The sequence below is a fragment of the Terrapene carolina genome, unplaced genomic scaffold, assembly GCF_002925995.2.
Source record: "Terrapene carolina triunguis isolate 2854851 unplaced genomic scaffold, T_m_triunguis-2.0 Scaffold193, whole genome shotgun sequence".
Lineage (NCBI taxonomy): Eukaryota > Metazoa > Chordata > Testudines > Emydidae > Terrapene > Terrapene triunguis.
The window spans coordinates 2,924,251-2,950,312 of NW_020664544.1; the positions used below are offsets into that span (position 1 = coordinate 2,924,251).

A 26,062-nucleotide genomic window follows, 5' to 3' on the forward strand; every position below is an offset into this window, starting at 1 on the left:
TAGTACAGCTGTGGGGCTGGGGGGAGCCCAGGGCTAGGGTAGTGGGGGGTGCTGGGCTAGCAGGGGGCTGTGGGTCAGGATGGGGGGCACTGGTACAGCTGGGGGGAGCCCAGGGCTAGGGTAGCGGGGGATGCTGGGATAGCGGGGGGCTGCGGGGTGGGCTTGAGGGGTGCTGGGGAGATGAAGCCAGCGCAGGGCAAGCAGGCTGCTAGGCAGGAGCCCCTGCGGATTCTGGCATCGCCAGGGGCAAGCGGATCCTTCCGGCCCAGGCGGGGCTGGCGGTGCCGTGGCACGAGCGTAGGCTGTTTCCCAGCCTGTTGAATGGCCCCCACAGAGCCATGCTGGACCGACGCCAGCTCAGCTGACAGCTGCTGCCTCTCCGCAAAGCCCCCCGCCCGCCCCGGCTTCGACCGCCTCGTTGGGAAGGAGCTGAGCTGAACAATAAACAAGGGCCCTGTGGGGGTGGGGGGGGGGGGGGGGGGGGGGTACAACGGACGGGGTGCCAGGGATGGCCGGGGGAGCCCAGCTGCTCAGCACCCTCTGCTGGCCATAGTGCAGAATCCCGTGGCTGGGAACGGTTTGGAGTGGGGGGTAACACTGTGGATTACAGCCCCCCCCCCCCAGGCACTGGCAGCGACTGCTCATTTGGGGGCAGCGCCCGGGTGGGGTCAGCTTGGGGCAGGGCCGGGCTCCCACAGGCTGCGGCTGGAGCTGGCGTATGCCAGAGCCTGGGGCCAGGGCTGTTGCTTGTACCCCAGTGGGCTCCCAGAGACACTCCACGCTGGCTGGGGGGAGCCGGGGCAGGGCTGGCGTCCCCCAGCCTTGCCGGCGCGCCCCAGGTAGAGGCGAGGCGTCGCCATAGGCCTCTCCGCTGAGGCTGCCCAGGACGGCCCCGCTGTGGCTGGGGGTTGGGTCCCGTATTCACATCCTCGCTGCAGAAGGGCACGTTCTGAGCAGGGTTATTATGGGATCAGGGGCAGCGCGCTGATCAGGACTCCTGGGTTCTCTCTGACTTGGCGCGTGAGCTCAGGGGAGTCCTTTGTGCCTCCGTTCCCCTGTGGAACAGGGAGATCACAACGCTCATCAGGTGAGCCTATGAGCACTTGGCTCGGGGCGGTCTCTCCACCTGCGCGCTGCCCGGCCGGCAGGGCCCTGGGCGGGCCTCGGGGTTGTGGTGTAATACAAGCAGTAAGGGGACAAGGCAAGGTTATGTGCAGTGAACAGAGACAGGCCAGGCCGTGCCTTCAGGACGGACAGGGCTGTTTGACGATTCCCTACGCAGGCTCTCCCAGCCATGTTCTGCTGGCGATGGGAGTGTCCCAGGGCAGCAGACGAAGACCCTGGAGGGGAAGAAAGAGGGGTTCTGAAACCACACGTGGGCTGATCATTATTCTAAGCCTCTGTCACCCGCTCCCTGCCGCTGGGGAAAGAAAAAGAACAACGTATTGCACAGCCGCAGGAGAAGAAAAGAAAGGCGAAGAGGTGGATTGCCGCTTTCATGGGAGCAAGGAGCTTCCTGGATAGCTCACGGGGACTCGGAACTGCCTGGGGCAAGATCTCAGAGCAGCACTGAAAGCCCTTGCACGGCCGCTCAAGGGGAATCTCTGTTAGCGGTGAAGGGCCTATGACACACAGCCGAGAAGTTTGCGATTCCATCCAGCAGGGAGCACTGGTGACTCAGCCACGCCCACCGGTTGGTTGCCGAGCTGTGCGCGGCCATGGTGCCGTTCATCGCAGACACCCAGCGCTCCACAAAGGGAGCGATCAGTCGGCAGCATTGTCAGCACTTTGCCGATGGGGAAACTGCAGGTCAGAGGAGGTGGGACTCGCCCCAGGTCATGCAGGGAGTCAGTGGCAGAGCCAAGAATAAACCCCAGGAGTCCTGGCTGATGGCCCCCAGCTCAGTCCACTGCTCCTACGGCGAAGCTGGGAACTAGGTCAGAGTCAGACTCGCTTGGCTTCAGCTGTCGTTGCAGAGAGACAGGGTCTGAAGTGCTGAGCGCCCGCAGGTCCCGCCGGAGCCAACAGAAGGGTCAGGTGTCCGGCACCTCTGAAAACCAGGCTGTGAACTTGCGCCCAGAGGCCTTTTCATCACAACCCAGGCCTGACTCTGAGCTGGGCCCAATCTGCTTCTTGACTTCGCCTTGACGCCAGGTGGAATTCGCTCAGCCAACGGGGCCTGTTCTGCACCCGCGAAATGCAGGCTCCTCGGGGATGACGCTGGAGCGAGGGGCCAAACCCCCCACTCTTGCACACCCACGGTACCAGGGCCTGGCCTGGCCCATGTCTGCAGCAATGTAAGTGCAGGGCCCCCGCATGGAGCTGGCAGGGACGCAGCTCCTCCTCCAGGTTCCCTTCCAGGCCGCTGCCCAATTACCCTGGCAGATGGCGAATGGCACCGTTCTCTGTTGCGAGTGCAGGGCACGTGACTGGGAGACCCTGGGTTTCGTGGGAGGGGGATCAGGTGATCTGGGCACACCAGCCAGCCAGCCTGGGAAGGTGGGTGGCACTTTGTGGGGAGAAACAGATGCCAGGAAAGAGAGAGAAAAGAGAGAGCTCAGCACAGCTCCCGCTGCCCCTATCCTGGGGGGAAAGTTCCCTGTTGTTTCGGCTACCGCAAGTCCAGAGCGTTCCCCCGTGCAGCTTCCACTGCAGTAAAGAGCAGGGTGCGTGGGCACGGACAACCCAGCTGCACTCCTGCGGCGCCTGCTACGGGACACAAGGCCACTGCACGGCTGGGGATGGGCCCCGCTGGCAAAATGCAGCTGTGGGGCTCGGGGGAGATCTGGAAGGGGCTGCACTAATCTGGCGTGTGCGTGCGTGTGTGAGAGAGAAAGACCATTGCCCCCTACTGGATTGAATCAGAATGACACAACTGCTGTCATAGGCCCCTGTCTCATTAATAACCAATGGGGCGTCTCCCCTAGCTTAAGCCCTCCGGGCTCCGGGCCTGGGCTTTGGTGCCGGAGGATCTGGGCTCTGCCGTGGAATTCTGGGGGGCCGCAGTGCGCCTATCGTGGGTGTGTCAATAATATTTGGCCTCCCTCTAGCCCCTCGCCAAGAGGTTTGTGTTTGCAGTGGGTGATGTGAGACAGGCGTGGTGACCCCCTTTCCAAAGACTGGGAAACCGAGACGCTGCCACTTCAATCTATGAACCCAGGAGTCCTGGATTCTGGACTAGCCCCTGTTATTATCTATCATGTGTATTAACGGCAACTCCTCGAGGCCTGCAGTGAGAGCGAGACTGCTCTGCGCACAGTTCCTGCCCCAACGAGCTTATAGTCTAGCTAGACTAGGAGGTGGGGGGGAGCGTGTCACGCAGCAGGTCACAGGAAGGGATCCCCCCGCCGCCCCCCGGCAGCTCTTTGGAGTCCCAATTCACTGTCCTAATCACAGGATCATCCTGGATCTAAGTCAACACCCCCTCCCCAAATCACTCTGACCAGGAGCCTCAACGAAGCAATAAACAGCAAAGGAGCTGGAGCTGGGGAATGAAGAATGAATCAGGTGCCCATCAGCCCTGAAGCCAGCCTGTGCTGGGATGCACCTGGGAGCGGGTAGCCAAGAAGGTGGCTTTGATTCTGTCTTCAGCGCCGGGGTTGCCAGCTGCAGCACCTCCTCGAACGCACAGCTGCAGCTCCCAAGGAGAACATGTCCCAGCTCGAGCCTGGCTGGGGAGGCAACACGCTGCCTTGATCTGATTGGTGAGGCCCGCGTAGACAACGGGTCCCAGCACGTGAGTCAATCTGCGGCTTTGCACAACTATTTTGATTGTGCATGTGGCAGTAGCAGAGCATTTCCAGCCCAGCATTGCCACATCCCCTCAAGACGGCGAAGCGAATGAAGATGATCCAAAACCATCTGCCGGGTCTGCCCCTTCAGATGGCCTCCCTCAGCCGGAGGGCTTGGCTAGAGATGTGAGTGCCAGGTTGGAAAGAAAGCGCTTTCCCCTTACAAGCCTGCCAGTTGTCCCAGAGAACGAAAGAACGGTACCTCTGTATTTGCAGTAAGTAGAGAGAGGTGCAAAGGATTGGTACAAATACTGGAGTATTCCAATTTATCTCAGAAAGGGGCTCCCAAATGTTCCCTCTTGTGGATAGCCCTCCCCCCTCATCTTCTTATTTATTATCTGTATGGCCCTACCACCCCTCCATGGTGCTGGGCTCCGTACAGACACAGAAGGAGATAATCCCTCCCCCAAACAGCTTACAATGTAAGTATAATACAAGAGACAACAGATGGACACAGACAGGGGAGTACAAGGAAATCTCTCCTCCCATTCCTCAAGGCCTGGCCCCCACCTCCTTTCCCAGTCCCTATCACATCCACGGGGGATTGTCCATCACTGGCCATTTGAAAATCAAGCTTGGATGGTTTTTTTTCTAAGAGAGCTTCTCTAGGAATTATTTGGGGACGTTCTGTTCTGTTCTGTTACCTGTTCTGTTCATTCCCACTGGGGCACCTGGCATTTGGCCACTGTCGGAAGACAGGATACTGGGCAAGATGGACCTTTGGTCTGACCCAGTACGGCCGTTCTTACGTTCTTATGTTCTCTGGCCCATGTTACGCAGATGGTCAGACTATATCACAATAGTCCCTTGTGGCCTTTGAATCTACGGCTCTTGAAATTGGGGAAAGTAATACTGAGTGAATTATTAAACATGTCGCATCTTTTAACATGGTGTAGCAGTTGGAAAGGAGGGGAGCCGAGCCGACCCCAATGCCCCACGTGCCCTGCCCAGAGCTCTGCGCAAAGACAACGCCAGTGCCCAGCCCGTTCCTCGGGGGCCATGGTTTGAAACCCACTGACTGGAGGAGAGACGACTCCTCAGAGTGGGAGCAGGTGCCAGCCTTCCTGGGTGTTTGGGAAGGGCCTGGCACTTGGCCCACGCTACCGTAAATAAAGAGTAAATAACTGTAATTAACGATGCCTGCTGAATCTTTCCTGGGGTGGGATGGGGGCGGGTCACAGCCCCTCTGGCTGCGGCGCCCACCCCGGGATTCAGCCCCATTTCTCCGCAACCTGCCGGGGGCCAGCACAAATGTCTGTTAATAGATTCCAACTGGCAAAGGGGCACCAATAAATAACCCCCCAAATAACAGTAAAAAAAAACAACCCCGACCATTTGCTATAGGCTGGAAAACACCACCGCCCCACCCCCCATGCCAGAGGGGCGGCCCCGATGTCTCTGCCTAGGACCGGTATTTGTAAGTATTAAACCCCCCCCCACGCTAGTGCAGCCAGGCTCAAAAAAAAACTACCACTCCCAGCAAGCTCCGCGGCGCGCGGTGCTCTTCCAGCCAATCCGTGGAGGGGTTGTTGGTGGGTGCCAAGATGGCGGAGCCCAGGGGCTGAAGGAGGTGCTGTTTGGGTGCTGGTTGCGAGGGCTGGAAGGTGAGAGAGCCCCTCTCCCCCCGCGGGGTGTGTTTCCAGGTGGGGGCAGATTCTGGGTGTATTTCCGGGGGGGGGCTGCCCTCTCCCCCATAAGCAAGTTCAGGGGGTGCTAATAGGAGACGGACTCACACACCCTTCCCCTGGGATGCCCCACTGGGGGGGGGGGGGTGATGGGCTTCACTCCTCCACCTCTAGCCACAGGCGCCTGCCCCCTCCCAGAGCTGGGAGCAGAACCCAGGAGTCCGGGCTCCTATTCCCCTGCTGTAAACACTAGGGCACACGTGTTCCCCAGATCTGGGAATGGGAAGGGAACCCAGGAGTCCTGCCCCCCCGCCCCAGCACCCTGTGCTCCCTCCCAGTGTGACTAGAGCCCAGGAGCCTTTGCTCCTGCTCTAACCGGTGGACTGCATTCTCCCCCTTATCATGGGAATAGAGTCCTGGCTCCCAGCCTCCTGCGTGAACCAGGCCGCCCTGCCTCCTTCTAAATGAATCTTTGATTATAGAAATAAAAGATGTGTTTAATGTATAGAGCCCCAGGGGAGATGTGCGGGGGAGCTAAATCTATGAGAGGAATGGGTGCGAAATGCTGTTGCGAACAAGCTGCTGTATCTTCTCTCTCCCTTTCAGAACGGAAAGATGAAGGTTGTCAATCTAAAACAGGCCATTCTCCAGGCCTGGAAAGAGCGGTGGAGCGATTACCAGTGGGCCATAAACATGAAGAAATTCTTCCCCAAAGGAGCCACGTGGGACATACTTAACTTGGCAGGTCAGGGTTTGGTTTTGTTTGACTGCTCGGGTGCACATGTCTGTTTGCGTTATGTGCGTGGTACAAAGTGAGACAAACGTATGGTCCAGAAAAGCAAACTGCAGCACTTGTATTATGTTCAGTGTTATTTCTCTGCTGGTGTTGAAACTTACCCTAGTTATCAGGGCTGAAAAACTCCCCATCAGGAAACTTGGAAACAAAGGCTCCTACCCTCCAAAGACTTGTATATGTGTGGAGCCGTTCACTGGGGCCACTCATGTGCTTAAAGCCAAGTATGTAAATCTTAGGAAGAGTGGGGTATATAGCGTGATTGTTGGTTGCAATAACTCGCTGAGCTATTACTGACACTGAGAGATGCAGGTTGGCTTAGTGGATAGAATACTAAATGGGGATTAAAGAGACCTGGGTTTTCTTCCCAGCTGTGCCTCTGGTTTGCTTGGAGACCTCAGGCATCCCCTTATGCCTCAGTTTCCCCACCTGTATAGTGGGGATAATGATCCTTATCTCCCCTGTAAAGCACTTAAAGATCTATGGATACAAAGTGCTGTATAAGAACTAGGTACTTCTGTTGTTATAAGCCTTAGGGATTATTGTTTATTAAGAAACCGAAAGCATCTTCCGACCCACAGATCTCATTAGAATTTGTTTTTCTCATCCCAGTTCAAGAAGGGAGATTGACACAAATCCTGCTAAATGGTGGTACCTGCTGAGTATACGTAGGTAAAATAATTGCCAGGCTTTTATGCCAATTATGGTAACATGTTGTTAGTTTTTGCTGTATATGGTGTGTGTTTGAAAGACCTGTGTAAACTAACACAAATCACTTGTTCTCGAGTTGATGTAAAGGAGTGGTTTTCAAGGGAAATATTCCCCATTCAAACCAACATGGAGAACTGGACTGAACGTCCTAATTATGCTAGATGAGGGTTGGCTCTCCCGTAACCTAAGATCATATCTTCCCCACATGCGATTCCATTCATTTGGGTCCATTTTCTGTTTAGTGAGAGGTGGGGAATTTTCTGTTTCACTCGTGAGATCCCATTTCTGTTCCTTTCAAAAGTTCTTTATTGGTGCATTAACATAGTCTTACAGAATTTACCAGACACCTACTGGCCAGAGGACTAGCGTGGAATCTGGATTGCAGGGACACCAGTAAGGTCCCAGGGCTGTGGGTGAAAAGTCCAGCTCAAACCTGCTGGGTAGAAGGAGGGTACTGTAATGCTATGCCTGGACATTGCCTGAGAGTACCATTTTTGTAATCTTACTCTCTGGCTAGAGGGTAATTGCTAAATTTTGAAGCCTCACCTTGCCTGCTGGGATGGAAAAGAGTTCTGCTTTGCTTGCCCTCCAATTGCAAGCCTACTGTAAAGTGAGGTATCTGCTACTCTACCCGACCCCATCTTCTCAGCTGCTGCAGAGGGTGTATTCTTCTGCTACAGTCACTGTCCCCTGTGAGTAGCTCCATTTTCTGCTTCTGCTGTTAGCTATCTTGGGCAGCAGAAGAGTAAAATGTCCATGATTATTTTCACAGTTGTGAAACTGATTAGTGTTCTATTATTTTTGCTGTGGTGCTGCTTGGAAAAGCTCTGAGCAGCGGCACTGAGGCAGTCTGCAGGCTCAGGAAGACGACGCTGTATTTATATTTGGCGTGTGCTCTTTAGAACTACTAGGATTAGAAAGGTAGTGTTTTGAGAGCTGCAGAAATGTATCATTTAGTGCTCCCCTCCCCTAATTATAGAAAGCTCCCCATTCACCAGTGGTGAATAGCTTTTGTTTTTAAAGCCCTGCATGATCTGATACTTGTCATACAAAAGAATTTACTGGGTACCACATGATCCACATGGAAGATCTGTGACTCTGAGTTACCACTTATAACTGTCGTGTACTGCAAATCAGTCCCAAGATAAAAATCCTTCAGATAGCATTGTGATAGGATATAGCTAACCCCTCTCCCCCTCAAGTTCTGTAAACGGTAACCGTAAAAATACACCTATACCGAGAGACTAACCCGCTTCAGAGCTCAGCCACCCGTAGCGGCTGTGTATTCCTCCTCCCAGCCCTACGCTCCTCTCTGCCTGTTGTTTCCTGCCTTCACTCCTTTGTCTGCACTTTATCTTCTTAGATGGTAAGCTCATTCGGGGCAGAGATTCTGCCTCTTCTAGGCCTTGACCGTATTTAGCACCGTTTGGGCACGGTGGGTGGCTAATATTTTCAAACCCAGGTACTTAAAGTTAGGCTCCTACGTCCAGATTTAGCCACGTAACCTCAGCTCTGCTGGGGCAGGGGAATTGCAGCCGTTCAGAATTGTTGACATTCAGGGCACTTCCATGTCGTTGCCTAAATCTGCATGCGGGAGCTTGAGTTTACGCTCCTGTATTTGAAACTTTTGGCCCATATCAGTTATAACAGAGTCTCTCTGTCATCTGTAGAGTTTGTGTAGAAATGAGGCAGCACAGGTGAACCAGTGATTCCCCGTTATGAAGAGGCTAACCTGAGTGATGTGGGTGGCAGGGGGATGGGAGGCAGCGGAAAGGCACTAGGCAGATTCTGGAGACTTTGGTTCTAGCCCCAGTTCTGTCACTGCTGTGCAGCCTTTGGCAAGTCTGTTCCCCTCGCTGTGAGTCTATATTCCCTTCACCCACGGCCTGTCTCGTCTGTGTAGGGTAAGGACTGTCTCTTACGATGTGTCCATAAAATGGGCCTTTGGTCTCGATTGCGGTTTCTAGCAGTGCTACCTTAATACAAATAATGACAGGGTTGTGGGAGTCCAGGGAGGACTGGTTTGTCACGTGGAAGAGCTCTGATGATCATCCTTGTTCGTAATTTCGGATTAGGTGATTTCCTTTAAACCCCCCATGCATTAGCCCTAGAACGGTGCTTTTTAACGTTCAGACGCTGCTTTCAAATCCAAAGACCGAAGGAAAATATCTGGCCGCGAGATGCCAGAACAGCCCCAGTGCCTGGCGGAGCTGTAGTGATACATCCGCGATGGATCATAATGTCTCGCCTGGGTTGTGTCATGCTCCCTGGTTACAGGATGACGGGAAGGGGAAAGTTACCGTTAGAATTCTCTCTCTCTCTGGTGAGCAGAAAGATGCATTTAGTTTCCCAGTGTCCATAATTGCTGAGCAAGCTCTAGGATGTGTCTTGCAGCCAACAATTCTGATTCAGTGCTTGTGATTTATTATAGTCTGGGGATCCAGACTGGTGCATTATTTTTGAGCAATTGCCCTCCAAGAAAGTGAGGGATGCACTTATGTAGAGATTCCCAAACGGCAGCTTCCACCTCCAGCGTCTGGCTGCCTCAGACTAATTAAAACAAATGCTGCAAAATATGGGTCTGCCTTTGTGAGGCAGCCTCCGTGCGCTGCTGCAGTAGTTCAAATGGTCAATTAAAAGCTTGACTGAACAGATAGGACGTGCACTGCACCCGTGAGCTGCCAAACCCAGGCTTTGGCAGGGGAATTGCCCGGGGAAGCGGGCGCCAAAAGCACCCAGACATTCTCAGCAGAAGGGCCATTCGCCAGGCCTGGAGAGTCAGGAACCAATAGCAAAAGCCACCCAGCTGTGGCAACAACCAAGAGATGTGTGTGAGCAGAGGTTTTCTCCCAGATCATTGGGCCCCAGTAAGTTGGAAGTAAGTGATGGGATGTTAGATGGGGTGGGATCTGAGTTACTACAGAGAATTCTTTCCTGGGTGTCTGGCTGGTGAGTCTTGCCCAAATGCTCAAGGTTTAGCTGATCGCCATATTTGGGGTCGGGAAGGAATTTTCCTCCAGAGCAGATTGGGGGTTTTTCACCTTCCTCTGCAGCCTGGGGCACAGGTCACTTGCTGGAGGATTCTCTGCACCTTGAAGTCTTTAAACCATGAGTTGAGGATTCAGTAGCTCAGACATAGGTTAGGGGTTTATTACAGGAGTGGGTGGGTGAGATTCTGCGGCCTGCGTTGTGCAGGAGGTCAGACTAGACGATCATGATGGTCCCTTCTGACCTTAAACGCTATGAGTCTAAGAAGGGTGATGCACCTTGATAACAGCAACTTTCAGACAGTGGGTTCCATTTTGGCCCAAGATTCTCTGCAAGAGCTGAGTTAGCGGCAGGATGCTTTATGCTTCCTAAGTTATTTATTGTCCTCTGCTACTGGGAACGGACCGTTGTAGGATTGGTTTAATTTAAAGAAGGCGTTGTGCTAAATCTTTGGGATCAGCAATATTTTCTTTGTCTCCCTTCCTGCTTGTGGGATGTGCCGACAATGAGAGATCATGTGTTAGCTGAACTGAAATCTCCGGCCTTTCTTGTTTTCATTTCAGAAGCTCTTCTTGAACAGGCCATGATTGGCCCATCACCCAACCCACTGATCTTGTCCTATCTGAAATATGCAATCAGTTCCCAGGTAACAACCTCCGTAGCACTTCCCCTTTTCAAAGTGCCTCACAGACACTGAGGAATTACCCTTCCCAACCCCGAGTTGGGGGACTTGTTGCTCCTGGGAAACCAAGGTTCAGAAGATAAGTGACTTGCCTAGATCCACAGAGGGAGTCGGTGTGTGAGCCAGGATTGGAATTCAGAATTTCCTGTCTCCCAGTGTGGTACTCAATCATGCTTCTCTCCTCCGCAAGGAGATAGTGGCGGAGTGTCCCCCTGATCAGTACGTGCCAAAGCAACGAAGCTTCTGATGGTGGCCTGTGCATACAGGCTGGCATAGAGATCCCTTGCCCTCTAGACAGTGCCTCAGCTGCCAGACACTTGCTTTCCTTAGCTTGTTATTTAAAATTGTAGTTTAATGTGAAGTTTGTGTAAAGCAAATCAGTGATCACCTAAAAATGTCTCTTTAAATTTGTGCTGGGTCACTGCCAAAGCCCCTTTTTAAGAGACAAGTTGCGCAGCTGTAAAATGACCTCATTATTCCTTGGCAACAGCAATTGCATTTTAAAATGTTAGCTAATAACTTTCTTGCTCTCTCTTTTTTGTTCCTAGATGGTGTCTTATTCCACCGTCCTGACGGCCATCAGTAAGGTAGATCTTGACGGATGCTGTCTTTCATTTTACCTACAATCTATGCATCCATTTCTGTCCTACTAACTCCTACCAGATATAGGTCAAGCGGAAAATGACATCCTTTGCTGAGTCAGCAATGATCAGATGGCACAAACCAAAGAGATTACATTTCTATGTCCCTGCTATGTGGAACAGGCTGTTCACCATCAATGGAAAGAGACCACTTTGCCTTTCCTTTGGGAAACTGCGCGCAGTTCCTTGCGAGACAAGTTTAAAAGCCTAATCCATCTACCATGTGGGTACGACACATTTAAAACCACATGCTGGCACATCCTTTTCACAGCAGTCGACAACTCCAGCAATGGTGGCGTTAATACTTAAAGCCAGCAACATTGGGCCGCTGTCGGAAGACAGGATGCTGGGCTAGACGGACCATTGGCCTGACCCAGTCTGGCCGCTCTTACTGGGCAATGAACCGTTCTGAAAATCTGTCCATGGAGACCTTGTGTTTTAGTGACGGAGGGAAATGCACTCCCAGCACAGGGTGCTATGGGTAAAAAGTGGTTCATATGAAAGAATGCTAGTGGTTGCTAGAGTAAGTTACCTGATCAGTGTTCCTCAGCCTTTTAAGGTGGGGAGCCCTTGTTCTCAGTCAGAAATTTTTCACAAGCCCTTATGTTTACTATAGAAATAAAGGGAATAAAGGTTTGATGATGATAATGCTTTAATATTTATGTGTGAGAGTTGAGAGGTTAGGTTGTGGGGAGGGATAGCTCAGTGGTTTGAGCATTGGCCTGCTAAACCCAGGGTTGTGAGTTTAATCCTCAAGAGGGCCACTTAGGGATCTGGGGCAAAATCAGTACTTGGTCCTGCTAGTGAAGGCAGGGGGCTGGACTCGATGACCTTTCGGGGTCCCTTCCAGTTCTATGAGATAGGTCTATCTCCATATATTCTAAGGTTGACAGAGATCACGTGAAGGGTAAGAACATGTGGGCAGTGGGGGAGTGAGATTTTCTTTGCTTTAGATTGTAATAAAACTTCCAACCCTTGGTGGCCCCTGACTGCCTTTCATGATCCCCTCCCGGCAGGTCGCGACCCACCAGTTGAGAAACATTGACCTAGAATCATAGAAATGTAGGACTAGAAAGATCTTGATGGGTCATCAAGTCCAGGCCCCTGTACTGAGGCAGGACTATGTATTCTCTAGACCATCCCTGGCGGGCGTTTGTCTAACCCAGTGATACTCAGACAAGGCTCGTGAGCCGCAAGTGGCTATTTAATGTGTCTCCTGCGGCTCTTTGCAGCACATGATATTAAAACACTGTGTGATTTAATTATTAACCAATCAGGAGGCTTTTACTGTGTTGTTAACCAATTAAGTTATCAACTTGCACTAAGTTATTAACTTATTTGCTATGAGAATAATGTATATAAATATTTCCCCGGTCCTACTGTTTACATCGGAATAGTACTATAGTAAATGAGACAATGAATTCACATGATTGTGGGTCTTCTAGGTAATGTTGATCACTAATTTGGCTGATGAACCACTGAGATTCACTGCTCTAACCTGTTTTTAAAAATCTCCTATGATGGAGATTCCACAACCTCCCTAAGTAATTTGTTCCAGTGCTTAACCACCCTGACAGGAAGTTTTTCCTAATGTCCAACCTAAACCTCCCTTGCTGCAATTTAAGCCCGGTACTTCTTGTCCTGTCCTTAGTGGAGAAGGACAATTTATCACCCTCCTTTTTATAACACCCTTTTACGTACTTGAAAACTGTTATCATGTTTCCCTTCAGTCTTTGCTTCTCCAGACTAAACAAACCCATTTATTTCACTCTTCCATCGTAGGTCATGTTTTCTAGACCTTTAATCATTTTTTGTTGCTCGCCTCTGGACTTTCTCCAATTTGTCCACATCTTTCTTGAAGCGCGGTGCCCAGAACTGTCTCATCGGTGCTGAGCAGAGTGGTAGAATTACTTTGTGTCTTGCCTACACCATTCCTGTTAATACATCCTTCATTTCTGACTAGCTGTGAACTAGCTGCCAATACAAACTCTTGGCTGGGAGCCCTGTCCTATCCCAGAGTGGGACGCAGACTATCTTTTAATGTTTCTGTTTAAAAACTGAAATCTGGATTCAATGTGCCTGGTTTCAAGATCCCCTTGTATTCCTGTGTTGTAGTTCGATGACTTCTCCCGAGAGCTCTGCGTCCAGTCCCTGTTGGAGATCATGGATATGTTGTGTGATCGGCTCAGGTACCATGCTGCTGTTCTGTTCCATCGTGCTCTCTTCTGAAGGGCTGTGTGATGACGCTGTGGGAGGAGTTGTTCTAATGCCCCTCAAAGGCAAAGATCCATAACACTGACGAGCCAGGAGTAGTGGATATGTGGGACAGCGGTTCCCAAACTGTGGGTCGCACCCCCAAATGGGGTCGTGCCATCAGCCAGTGGGGTCGCAGTGATCCCTAGTGGACGGAGGATGGCACTTGGTGACCTCGCATGTATGATGCATGCGAAGTCACGATGCATGGAGGACGCCATTTTGTTCTACAAAGTAGCATCCTCTGCACAGCATGACCTCACATGCACCATATGTATGAGGTCACGCTGCATGGGGGACGCCATTTTGTAGAGCAAAATGGCATCGTCCATGCAATGTGACCTCACCTGTGGTGTGTGCGAGGTCACGCTCTGCGGAGGATGCCATTTTGCCCTTGAAAATGACGTCATCCTGCTGTCTGGGGTCCCAGGAGGAAGTGGTTCGTTACAATGGGGTCATGCCAAACAAAAGTTTGGCAGCCCGTGGTGTAGGATCTGGGCAGGTCACTTCTCTCAGCTCTGCCTGTGCACCTTGATTGGCAGCCCTCCTGCTAGTCTAGTCCTGGACGCCCCACACAGCTGCGCTAAACACAGGGCATATAGGAATTGCCAGAGTGGCCTGTCCAGGCCAGTGTCCTGTTGCTGCCCATGGCCAGTGCCTGCTTTATAGGAAGGTACAAGAAACCCTGCATCTGGCATTATGGGGTAACCTGCGTCCATGGAAAGATTTCTTCCTCAGCCCCAGTAGTTAGAGGTAGGCTTAAACCGTCAATGGGAGGGATGATATCCCTGCTAATGCATCTCAGTCCTCACCTGCGGCACCTCCTGCTCCATGGTCCTGGGCTGTGCACACCCAGCACTGCCAATGCACCTCACTGTTGCAGCCCTTCCTACTTCTGTCTTTGAACACAGCTGGCCATTCTTGCAACCTTGAGCATTTGCGTTTTGCTAGTCAGTAGGCGTTTGCTGTGACGCTGCTGAGACTGTGTCCAGAGAGCGAGCGAGGGGCTGATGTTCTGTCGATGATTCGGGGCATTAAACCGTTTCTCTCAAACCCAGAATGCTTGTAGTTTACCTTAAAACCCAACTAAACCTGTTTAAAGGCATCAACGATATTGCTGAGGTTAGTCTGTGCAGGGGAGTGAATAGATGGGGTAGGAAAGCAGAAATAGCTGCTCTTATATTTCATGAAGCAGAATTGCAACAATTAATATTAATTTGTCACCAACTGTTGACAAGGAGCTGCCGCTGGCCAAATACAAAGCTGGCCGCTTCATCCAGTCCCCGGTTAATTTGATCCTCCATTTAATTAGATCCAAACCTCTGATTTGTGCTCCAGAAGGAGAACTCCCACCCCATAGTTTGTTGATCAATGCTGATCACTTTTGGCAAGATAATTCAATTGGGGGCTTAGAAAAGTATCCCTTTAATTAAAAGACCGGAGAGGCCAGGAACACCCCGAGATGGTGAGATTTTTCAGCCTACTGGAGGTTATAAGCGTGACAAAGTGCTTTGTGCGAGTCGAGGAGGGAAAAACAGTCAACAGGTGGATGAAATTCAGCCACATGAATAGGAGGAAGGATGGTCCAGTGGTTAAGGTGCAGAGCTTGGGGTCAATTCCCCAGCTCCCTGTGTGACCTTGAGCATCTCCCTTTGGGTGTGTCTACACTAGAAACGCTGCAGCAGCACCCCTGTGGCACTGTAGTGCAGACCCTTCCTCCACTAACTGAAGGGGTTCTTCCCTCACTGTAGTAAATCCAGCTCTCCGAGAGGTGGTAGCTAGGTTGACAGATGGATTCGTCCATGGACCTAGCGGTGTCTACACCAGAGCTTAGGTCAGTGTAAGTACGTTGCACAGGGGGTGGTTTTCTCACAGCCCTGCGGGATGTAGTTAAGCTGACCTCGCTCTGTAGGATTGTTAGCTGTTTGGATGCTGCAGTGGTGGGGGAGCCTGGCTAGCTGGAATAAGGGGAAGGTCCCATCATGAGACATTCAAACCTACTCTTTTCTTCTGCCCACCTCTCTCAGCTGCCATGGCAAAGCGGAGGAGTGCATTGGCCTATGCCGGGCCCTGATGAGCGCCCTCAACTGGATGCTGCGCTGCGCGGCCTTCTATACGGAGAAGTTCAAAGAGATGCTGGACCAGGCGGCTGCTGAGAACCAGCTGAAAATGTGCCTGGAGCGGCTGGAGAAGATCCTGGGGAGCGCCAAAAACCGGGCCCTGATTCACATCGGCAAGCTGGAAGAGACGTGTATGTCGCTGGGCCATTACCGGTGTCGCTCCGTCCGTCCCACCCCCTCACCTTGTCTTGTCTTGCTGGTGTCTCTGCCATGGCCAGACCTGAACTCCGGAGCTTCCCTCCCCTTGACTCTCTCGCTGCCATCCCCTGGGGGATGGTCTTCCACTCCTCCTCTCCTTTCCCCCGCTCAGCCAAGCCCTGCCATCACTGCTCCCGTAGCCTTCTTTGTCCCTGCTGCTCCAACACCTGTTCCTCTGCTGTCTCAATCGCTGTAGCCACCTGCTCCCTGACATGGCACCCGTGCTGCCTGCCCTCTGGTCCCCGCCGCCCCGGAAGAGGAGTCGGCTTAGCATGAAGGCTGGGGGAGCTAATGGCTGCTGCAGACTCGCTCCCTTGTGGTAGGGCTTTCCCCAGCACACCTGGAGAGGTGCTGTGCAAAGCCGAGCGGTGTCCCAGAGCAACTCTGAGGCAGAACAGATCTCGGCTGCGATTCCCACAGGCGCCTGTGGAAGTCGGGCACCTCGTTCCCAATGAAATCCAATGGGATTTGGCTGCCTACTCCCTTGAGCTCCTAGGCAAGTCCCAGCCCTTGCCAGGACCTCTCCGCTGTACAGACCTGCTGGGACTCTCAGATACTCCCTGGGATCCCCGCATTGAAAATCTTACGTTTCCCGCCCCCCCTTTTCCTTCCAGCTTCGTGGAGCACCATAGAGCAGTCGCTGATCAAACTGGGGGAGAATCTGAGCAGCCTCAGCCACCCCCAGCTGCGCAGCCAGGCAGACGAGTGCATTTCCCTGATCAAGAGGTAGCCCCACTGTTTTGCCTTCCGGGCGCTTGGGGTGACAAGTTGGGGGCGGGTGGGGCGGGGGATCCATGCACCTGCTCTGCCTGTTGGCTGGGACAGCAAGGGTAGCTGTGGGAGCAGCATTGGGGATGAGCGGGCGGCTCACGTTGACGCATCCCAAGAGGGCTCCCGGCTGATGCCTGTGGACTCTGCTCTCGCCCTTGTTTGCGTCCCTGCTCCTCTGCTGCTGGCCAGAAGAAGCCCAAGAGGTCAGAGAGCCTCATGCTCCTCCCGGGCGTCTCCTGTGCCCATTGTACAGCCTGTCCTGCCCCTGAGTCAATGGAGGGGTTGGGAGCTGGCAGCGGGGAGGGAGGATGCCGGGCTAGGTGGAACTCAGTTGCGTCGCCGGCTGGAAGCCCCATTCATGGTACCCCCTCAGCAGCCCCTCCCCCTTTAACTCTCCGGCCTTGTCTACATGGGAACATGGCAGGAATAGCGATTCTGGAATAAGGCCCACGTGGATTCTGTTCTGTACTAACAGTGTCCATGCAGGGAGCTAGCCAGAGTCTTTAAACTCTCACCCGACCTTATTTCGGACTCACTTCCCCATGTGGACAAGCCCAGCGCCCAGGGTGTTAAACACCAATGACCTAGCCAGTGCCCAAAGGTTCATCTGTCAAACCAGAGAAGAGTCTAAGGGCCGTCCCCTGTCCTGACCCAGACGTGGCAGCAGCATAGGGGAGGGTTCAAACCCAATGACCTTCAGCTCTGGCAGGTGTAGGGTGTCCCCCACGATCACTCGAGCCCCCTGCCCGATTACCACTGTTCTTCTTTGGCAGCATACCCACCATGCTCTCAGCCCACTCCGAGCAGCTGAACAAAACCGGCTTCCCCACCGTGCATGCCGTGGTGCTGCTGGAAGGAACCATGAACCTCACGGGAGAGACCCAGCCTCTCGTGGAACAGCTGATGATGGTGAAGCGGATGCAGGTACAGCGAAGGAGCAGCAGCTCGTTTCCTCCCTGTCCTGGGTGAATCCTGACTCAGAGAGGCAGCGTGGCCGAGGGGGACTGGAAGCCGGGCCTCGTGAGCTCTAATCCCAGCTGTGGTGCTGAATCTGTCTGGCCTTGGCAGGCACTTCTCGTCTTGCACCAGAGGGGGTGAGGCTGAGGCTGGCCCCTGATCTCGCACAGAAATGCAGGGAAGTACGACTCCCTCCAAATCCAGTTGTGCGTCACCCCCATTAGTGCCGGGTGGGTCTCTGCCCTACCCTCGTGGCTGGTCCGTGTAGGAGTCTGCTTGTGCCTCTGGTGAATGGAGTTACTCCTCCAGCTCAAGCAGCAGAGGCACCTGCTTTTAAATCAAGAGGCTCCAGGTTCGATCCCCGCTGACGACCCACGCAGTAGGGTGTGTGTATGGGGTGGGGGGTGGAGTGGGTGGCATACCTTAGACTCTCTGGGTCTGAGATCTGTTCCATCCCACTTGTAGCGCATTCCTTCACCGCTTTTTGTGCTGGAGATCTGGAAAGCCTGCTTCGTGGGCCTGATCGAGTCCCCGGAGGGGACGGAGGAGCTGAAATGGACGGCCTTCACCTTCCTTAAGGTAACCCCTTGTCCTGCATCCCGCCCCTGCTGAGAACCCAGAGTCTGCCACTGCCTGGCTCCTCCGGAACCCTGCTGAGCGCCAAAACCTGGCGCAGCAATTCTCTCTCCTCTCCCACTGCGTCCCCCCGGGGACCCTTTTCATGCCCCAGCTGTACACAGCATGTTAAATCGCAGGCTCGGAGGCTGAGCCCCCAGGCAGCAGCCCTTTACACAAGCCACCAAACATTGATTTGTCGGGCTTATTTTAGTTTTGCAAAACAGCTTTCATCTCACTTTGTTCCTGGCTGTGGGGCGCGGTTGGTCTTGGCTTAATGGAGAACCTGCGCCCTTGTGGGACATGACATCGGCTTGACTTGATCCAGCTGTATGCAGAGATGCCCTGATCTTATATGTCAGCCGAGAGCTGGCTCAGCAACGTGGCGATGATCCCAAGGTTCAAATCTCAGTAGCTTCTCTGCCTCCTCCCCCCCATGCCTCATGCGTTTCTCCTCAGAGCTTTTGGTCCCAGTGTGCAATGTGGGGATGGTGGTTAACGCGCATGATTGAGAGCCAGGAGACCTGGGTTCTGTTCTTAGCACTGCCATGTTGCTTTGGCCATGCCCGCCTCAGTTTCCCCAGCTGTAAAGCAGGGGTGATCGCCTTCCAGGAAGGCTATGCTTGCAGAATGCCTTCGAAATGCTAAGTGACTGTCTGGTTTAGATCAGAGGGGGAAGTAAGTGTTATGCTAAGCCCTCGGTGCTGTTGCTTTTTCGCATTCCTCCTTTGTCCTTGGCAGACGGAAAGGTTATGTGTTCAGCTTCTTTCTTCCCCCCTCCCCAATGTAAACAGCAGCAGATGGCCCTGGATCCCCTGTCCCAGCTCTTGTCCGCTCTTTGTAAAAAAAAAAAAAAAAAAAAAAAAAGGACGGGGGATAGGAACTGGTTCCCCAGAACAAGCTCAACACGTTACAGCTTCGTATTCCTCCATCTCGTCCCCTGTAATCTCTGCTGGGACTGACAGGTGTGAAGGGAATCGGGGACCTCGTGGAAATGAACAGATGCTCCTGCTTCAGGGCCGAAGCCCGCTCTGAGTGATGGGGAGGTGGGTTAGGAAGAAACTGTGACGCTTCCCTTTTGTGCGGGCGATCCCATAAATGTCCACTAGGGGGCTTCCCTCCCACGTTCCTTGGGACCAGATGGTCCCAGGGCGTTGACTAGATGGATCTGTGGGGCAGCTCTTAGGGGGGGTTCCTCTAGGTTGGGTGTCTTCTGCCATGACTCCTGAGTGGGAGCCATGTGTCGTGCTGCATGAGCCTGATTCTCTGCACCCGGGATCTCTTGGGCTAGATCTGAATGTTTGAAACAACTGTTTCTTTCAGATCCCTCAGGTTCTGGTTAAACTAAAGAAATACCCCCAGGGAGAGAAGGTGAGTTGCTGTGACTGTTCGTATTTAGTATGGATCATTTACAGTGCAGTAGCGTGTGTGTGTACACAATGCGCACACACACAGATCATGTTTGTAATGGAGGTGCCCAGGGACCAGATGAGATGAAGGCCCTATTGTGCTAGGCGCTGTACAATCCCAGAGTAGCGGACAGTCACTTCCCCAAAGAGTTTACGGTCTAATAGCCTGGGAGGTCACGTGCTTTGTAACTTGTGTTGTCTGAGCTTGTACACACCAGGGGCTCCTTGCATCCCTCCCCCAACTCCTGAGTGCCACCCTCCTACCTACCTCTATTTCAGGGACTCTCTGAAACTCGGCCCCTCTGCCTGGGGTTGTGTGTGCCTCCCATACCAGGGTCCTCCTTCCCCCTCCGCCTTAGCAGGGGCTCTGTATAAACCCTCACCCCTCCCAGCCAGTTTGGGGCCCTGTTGTTCTAGACACTGTGCAAATATAGACCTTGCTCCCTCAGAGACATAGGCCCGTGCTCAGTTTTGCACCAGGAACGATCTGATTGGTCAGCAGGACCCCTCGTGTCCGTAACCATAAGTCTCGGCAACATTGGGGCCATGTGGCCAAGGGCAGTCCCTGCCCCCAGGAGCTTACAGGCTAAAAGCCGAGACGTCACCAGGGGAGGAGACACCTCCTGGCCTCAGGGGTGCGATGGGAGGATGGGGTCCCGCTGTAATAGCTGGTCTAGGCTGACACACGGTGTGGGAAGGTTTATAGCCAGTGGTCACAGGTCGTCCCTGCTGGGCTGCGCTACCCCAGCGCTCTTTTACTATCGCTGTGGGTGATTTTGTTTCGAGGGGTGGGAACTCCACAATAAAACACCAGCCCAGCCCGTTCCTGAGAATCTCCCCCCTCTCCTTGCTGAGCAGTGGATGTCAGCTTGTAATGCCCGATCGGAGGGCGGGGCCTGACTTTCATGGCAAGCGTCTGCAGCTCCCGTTGGTGCTGAGGGTTGTGTTCCTGCAGTGCTGTGACCGCAGTGAGAGCCGGCACCTCTGAATAGCAGACTCTGGCTGCCCAGCCTTCCCCTTGTCCTGGAAGCACGATAGGATAATCCGTCCCTTTGCTAACGTCACACTGACCGGCCAACACTCTGTTGGGCCACCAGTGTGAAGTTGTGCAGAGTTATTCAGCTGATGGGGAAGAATCGAGCCCAGTTTCTAAGTGGCTTTGTTGCTTGAGCTGAAAGAATCTCATGTACCTTGTGAAGCGAGGTCTGATCGAGCGCTTGCCTCTTGTGTGGCTGCAGGATTTCACCGAGGACGTGAATTGTGCCTTTGAGTTCCTGCTGAAACTCACCCCTCTGCTGGACAAAGCTGATCAGCGATGCAAGTGAGTCCTCCTCCCTCCTGTGTCTGCGCCTGACCTCGGAGCACCCAGGGGACAGGGCCTAAGCATGTGGAAAGGCCCGGCTGTTGTATGCCATGTGCAGGGTCTTTCCTCCGCCTCACTGCCGTGGGAATGGCTGGATTCCGTTGAGAACCATTGGGCTGCACACAGAACCATGGGGACAGCACGTCCCTCTTCCTGGAGGAGCCCCACAGCCCCGAATGGGTAAAACTGGCCTGTGTCCTGGGCTTAACACCTAGTAGAAAACTTGGATCCAATTTTACTTTTAATCCCTGGTTTCTGAGCACCTGGATCTGTGGCATAACGCCCAGCCCAGCCTTCAGTGCCTGGTTACAGCATCCTGGCTTTGCTCTTCGCCGTTGAGGCGGTATTGAACCACTGCCGGCACGTTTCCCGCTGGCTGTTCCTGAGGCTGGCGTACAGTCTGGAGGGCAGATTTTCTCTCCCCAAGTTTCCCGTGCCTCATTTCCCCTCCTAACAGCTGAGTCCCATGTTCATAACGCTCTCCGCTTCCGAGGCACCTTACAAACAAACAAGCTGGCAGGCCCCTCTGTGAGGTGGGTAAATATTGTTAGCCCCGTTCTGACAGAACTAATGTGCCCAGTGGTACAGTGGCCTGATAATGCCAAAGAGAGAGAACTCAGTTCTGAGCCCGTCTCTTGTCTGAGTTACTAGGCTCCCAACATCTGCCTAAACGTGGGGCTGGAACCCCAGAGTCCTGACCCCGCACTTCACAATGCCGTCTCCTTTGCTTTGGTCAGACGCATGAAAGCTCTGGCCTCTCTGAAGTAGCTGCTTTCCCGCTCCCACCCTAACGTGGGTCAGTGAGCGTGTGTGTGTGTGATTCCTTGTGCCCTTAGCTCCATCTCTCTCAATTCCAGCTGTGACTGTACCAGTCTGCTCCTGCAGGAGTGTAGCAAGCAGGGACTGCTGTCTGAGGCCCACATGACCAACCTGGTCGCCAAACGGTAGGTCCCCAGCTCTGCTGCCTTGGGAGCTCCCCTGTGAAATTCCTGCACATTGATAGCAGCTGGGTCTTGCTGCCATCCTGTCCCCCCGGGAATCACTTCTGGGGGCTCTGAGTGTCTTTATTCCGCTGTGAGGAAGTTAACGGGACAGCTTGGATCTAACCAGCCATCAAAACCCTAAAGAAAGAGCCAGTGAGACGGGGGCTAAAAGATTCTAGGTGTCCCAGCTTGAATAGAAAGGGCTTTGCTGGACTCTGCTGAGCACACTATGGGGGCTGGGAGGGAAGGGGGCCTTGTTGACCCAGGGAACTGCCTCCTTGGCTCAGATCTGCTGGTCTGGCTGGCCACAGGCTCCCTACGTGGGGAGGGGCGTGGGTGCTGCATTCCCGCGGGCTGTATTGACCCTGACCCTCTTGGTGTAGATGGCACTCTTGGAGAAGGGAGTGGGGGATCGCATTGTTTGGAAAGCAGGGGGAAGAGGGGGCTCCTCCTCTCTGATTCCCTCATCTCCATGCATATCCCCTCCCACCCCCCCAGGACGGCCGACCGGGAGCATGCGCCACGCTTGAAATCGGCAGAGAATGCCAACATCCAGCCCAACCCGGGGCTCATCCTGAGAGCCGAGCCCACTGTCACCAACATCCTCAAGGTAACTTCCCCAGTGCCCCCTGTCCCAGACCGCTGCTGGGACCCTTGATCGCTCGTGAGCGGCTGTAATGCTCCAGGTTCTCTCCCAGTGCTGGGGGAAAGGCGGCACCTCTAGCCAGCCTTGGGGGCAGGCTCACTGGGGGCGGCTGGCCGCCAGCAGCCCTATGCCGCGCCATTGGGATCGACCGCTGTCCTGTTCCACTCTAGTGGCGGTAAGAGTCAGAGGGGCTGTTCCCCATGCCAAGCCATTCCTTTAACTGCGTCTGGTAGCAGTGATCTTATGCAGCATGTGAAAGCATTGGGCTGTAACAGCATGACTCAGGCCTTTGCAGGCAGAGAACTCTGTGACCGTCCTGCTCCCAGCTCCTTTCTCTCTGGATAACACGCACACAGCTCATGCAGGCGGATGCAGTCTTTCCCTGCATTGTTATGGCCACCACGCTCCCCAAGAGCGCGTAGGAGCCCAAGCTTCGGAATCAGCAAATACATTTTGTTCCACAGGTCCCTCTTGAGCTGCAGCAGGTGGTGGATTATGGGTAATTACAGCTGTCCTTGGGTGGTGGCTGAGCAATGCTAGAGCGCTGTCTGGCAGGTCTGATCCCTCTCTCATTTTCTCATGTAGACCAGAACCACATGGCTTCTGATGATGACTGACTTGCATATGGTGTTACCGACAGCCAATCAGAGAGCTCCAGTCGTGCCCAGAGTTCTACAGCCGCTTTATAATACTGTTTAAAACTGCTTTGTTCCCCGCCCCCCCTGTTTTCACTAGACCATGGATGCAGATCACTCCAAATCCCCCGAGGGGCTACTCGGTGTCTTGGGCCACATGCTCTCTGGGAAGAGCCTGGATCTGCTGTTGGCAGCTGCGGCAGCGACGGGGAAGCTGAAATCTTTTGCTCGGAAGTTCATCAAGTGAGTGACTCCAGAGAGACTGTCTGTGCTGGGTTATCACTGGGCGCAGGGTGCCAGGGCAGCCGTGTAGCATGTTTGTGCCTCAGACCTCCCACCTCTGAGCAAAATGAGGGAAGCTGGTGGCCGCAAACATGCAGGAGATACGACGAGGCTGGATCAATCTGGTTTGTGTGTCCTCTCACGTGATGGATGCAGCGACGCAGCCGGCTTTGGCCACGCATCGGCCTCGGCTGGCAGTGGGAGCTGTACTTCAAAGCGCCCTGTGGTGCTTTGAGAACGTGTCTTTAATCGGTGCTTTTCAGCAATCCCTAGATGGGTCTGCGGATGTTCAGAGCTCAGATCGTTATGCGGGGGGTTTGTTAGCCTCCTGTGCTGGAAACATACCACCCTGGCACAAAATCCACCTGCCCCTGCCACGATATCGAAAACAAACAATCCCTTGCTGTCCCCAGGCGGGCAGGGGAAAAGCTGTGCTGTTGGATGGTGCATTAAAAATAACGAGCTAGAATTGTGGGGTTGCACTCGTTTACTTTAAAACCAGCTGATGTGGGAGTGCACGTGCTAAGCCAAATTGAGGCAGCTGGGCCCAGTGGGCAGGGCATACACTTGGAGTCAGGACTCCTGGGTTCTATTCCCAGCTTTGCCATGGACTTGCTGTGCAACTTTGGGTAAGTCCTTTCCCCTCTCCGTGCCTCAGTTTCCCCTCCATCCCTTAGGTTATGTCTACATTACAAAATTCTGCCAGGGTAGCTACATCAGTCAGGGATGTGATCCCTGAGCCGCCTAGCTGTGCCAGCAGGAGCCCCTAAGTGTAGACGCAGCTTTACTGACAACGCTGCGCTTTTACCGATATCGCCTGTTTCGTTTGTGTGGGGCGCTTTTACTGTACCAGGAAAGCGCAGCTTTAACTGCGTCCACACTAGCTGTGCTTTCCTGGTGTGTATATACTGGTGTTCCTGGAGCAGCAAAGCGCTCCTAATGTAGACAAGGGCTTAGTCTATTTAGCTGGCGAGCTCTGGAGCAGAGGGATGCCCCTCACTAGTTTTCTGTGCAGCACCCAGCAAACTCCGAAGTGGGGTGTCCAAGCACTACAGTAATATACATAAGCAGGGCCTTTTCCTATTTTGACACGTTAAAGTCCTGCCTGTCAGCTGGACTCATTCTTGAGAATTGTTACTATCGTCAGACCAGTCTTGGGCAGAACCCAGGCTGGGGGTTTGGAGTTATTTTTACTTTGCACACGTTCAAAACTTCAAACCACTCAAGCATATGAAAAGAGAGTGCGAACCAAAGAGCCAATGCAGCTGGGGCGTGATAGTGGGTCAGGCTGATGTGGGGGTACCGGCTTCTTAGAACAGGTGTGCGTGTGCAGTGTGCCATCTCCTGTGTTAGCCTGGATTCCCCTGTTCAGTGCACCCAGGTCAGATGTGGCACGTGCTGTTCCTCGGCTAGGATTGATGGCTGGAGCAGCAGCGGCTAGAGGCCCCAGCCGAGATCAGGGTGTGCTGCGTGCTGCACTGACACAGGGAGACAGTCCCGGATGCAGGGACTCCCAGGCTAACCAGACCGGGCAGACACCGGGTAGGGGAGAGCAAGGACCCTGGGCAGTGGAGGCCCCGGGAGATGAAGTGACGAGGGGACGCGTCGTTGAGCTGGGAACTGAAACCAGACCTACAGAGTCCCAGCCCAGCGTCTGGTCTCCTTCCCCTTCCATCTTTGGACAGGGCCTGCGCCATGGGGCCAGCAGAGAAAGGAGCCGGTGGGAACTGGGAGGCTGGTGCTGGTTGGGGAGAGGGTCCCAGCTGGGCCTGAGCTGCCGTGGAGGGTTGGCGGGGGGCAGCGTGCGTGGGCAGCCTGCCCTGCTCTGGGGGGAAAGAGGTTTCAGTTTCACCAGCCACAGAGACCGAACCCACGGCTACGGCGCCTCATTGCTTCTTTCTCCGCCTCTCTTCAGGCTGAATGAATTTACCAAGCACATCAGCGGAGAAGGCTGTAAGTGTGACATGGCAGCTTGAACGGTAGAGCCCCTTACTGCTGAGTGTGGAGGAGCCATGCCCGGGCCCTTTCAGAGAGCACCCCGGTCTGGCAGGGTTAACGCCGTGGGGTAACAGTAGCGAGCACTGTCCCAGCCGGGGGCTGCCTGCACAAGGGGGCATTGATTCGCTCTGGCTGGGTGCAGGGCTCACTGGGGTTTCTTATCCTCTCTAGTAGCACATGTGCATTACCCTGCAGCCCGCGCAGCTCGTCCCCCGCTCAGTCGCAGGTCAGGGGGCTCTGTGCTGGGGGGGCGGGGAGATGAGTCCCCCTTTCCTCCCCCTGAGGGGGGAGGGGGAAATTGGCCTGCTGCCAGTGCCCCTTAGCCCCTCCCTCTTTGGAAGGGATGATGTCTGAGCACAGGACCCAAGATAAGGATTCTGAATATATTTGCATGTGATTAAACTTGTGAAATGCTCTGACCTTCCATTGGCTGGAGGGAAGGCTTAGCTCCAGGCTCGGTGCAGCAGGTTCTCGGCTTAGGATGTGGGGTGGGGGTTAGTGAAAGTTCCCTGCCCTCAGGTGAGGCCGCTATGCAGGAGATCTGGGCGGTGTGAGCACTGCCCTGCTCTCCCTGCCAGTAGGAGCGCCGGGCGCCCCAGGA

The 26,062-nt window shown here is 53.9% G+C and overlaps 1 protein-coding gene and 1 non-coding gene across 3 annotated transcripts in view; both read left to right on the forward strand.

The window, feature by feature from the left end:
• The first annotated feature begins 5,330 nt into the window (after positions 1-5,330).
• MED24 (mediator complex subunit 24) overlaps positions 5,331-26,062 on the forward strand; it is a 35,199-nt gene continuing 14,467 nt past the window's right edge. For both annotated transcript variants that reach the window (XM_024205192.3, XM_024205194.3), the window contains exons 1-15: positions 5,331-5,395; positions 6,023-6,161; positions 10,472-10,554; positions 11,139-11,177; positions 13,347-13,420; positions 15,512-15,735; positions 16,417-16,528; positions 17,347-17,497; positions 17,996-18,109; positions 19,469-19,516; positions 20,793-20,875; positions 21,775-21,861; positions 22,399-22,510; positions 23,282-23,424; positions 25,379-25,416. In XM_024205192.3, the coding sequence (XP_024060960.2) occupies positions 6,032-6,161; positions 10,472-10,554; positions 11,139-11,177; positions 13,347-13,420; positions 15,512-15,735; positions 16,417-16,528; positions 17,347-17,497; positions 17,996-18,109; positions 19,469-19,516; positions 20,793-20,875; positions 21,775-21,861; positions 22,399-22,510; positions 23,282-23,424; positions 25,379-25,416 (1,438 nt within the window). In that variant the 5' untranslated portion in view covers positions 5,331-5,395; positions 6,023-6,031. The remainder of the gene's footprint in view (positions 5,396-6,022; positions 6,162-10,471; positions 10,555-11,138; positions 11,178-13,346; positions 13,421-15,511; positions 15,736-16,416; positions 16,529-17,346; positions 17,498-17,995; positions 18,110-19,468; positions 19,517-20,792; positions 20,876-21,774; positions 21,862-22,398; positions 22,511-23,281; positions 23,425-25,378; positions 25,417-26,062) is intronic.
• On the forward strand, positions 25,789-25,896 carry LOC112110297. The gene has a single exon (XR_002908404.1). It is a non-coding gene; the product is annotated as a small nucleolar RNA SNORD124 (small nucleolar RNA).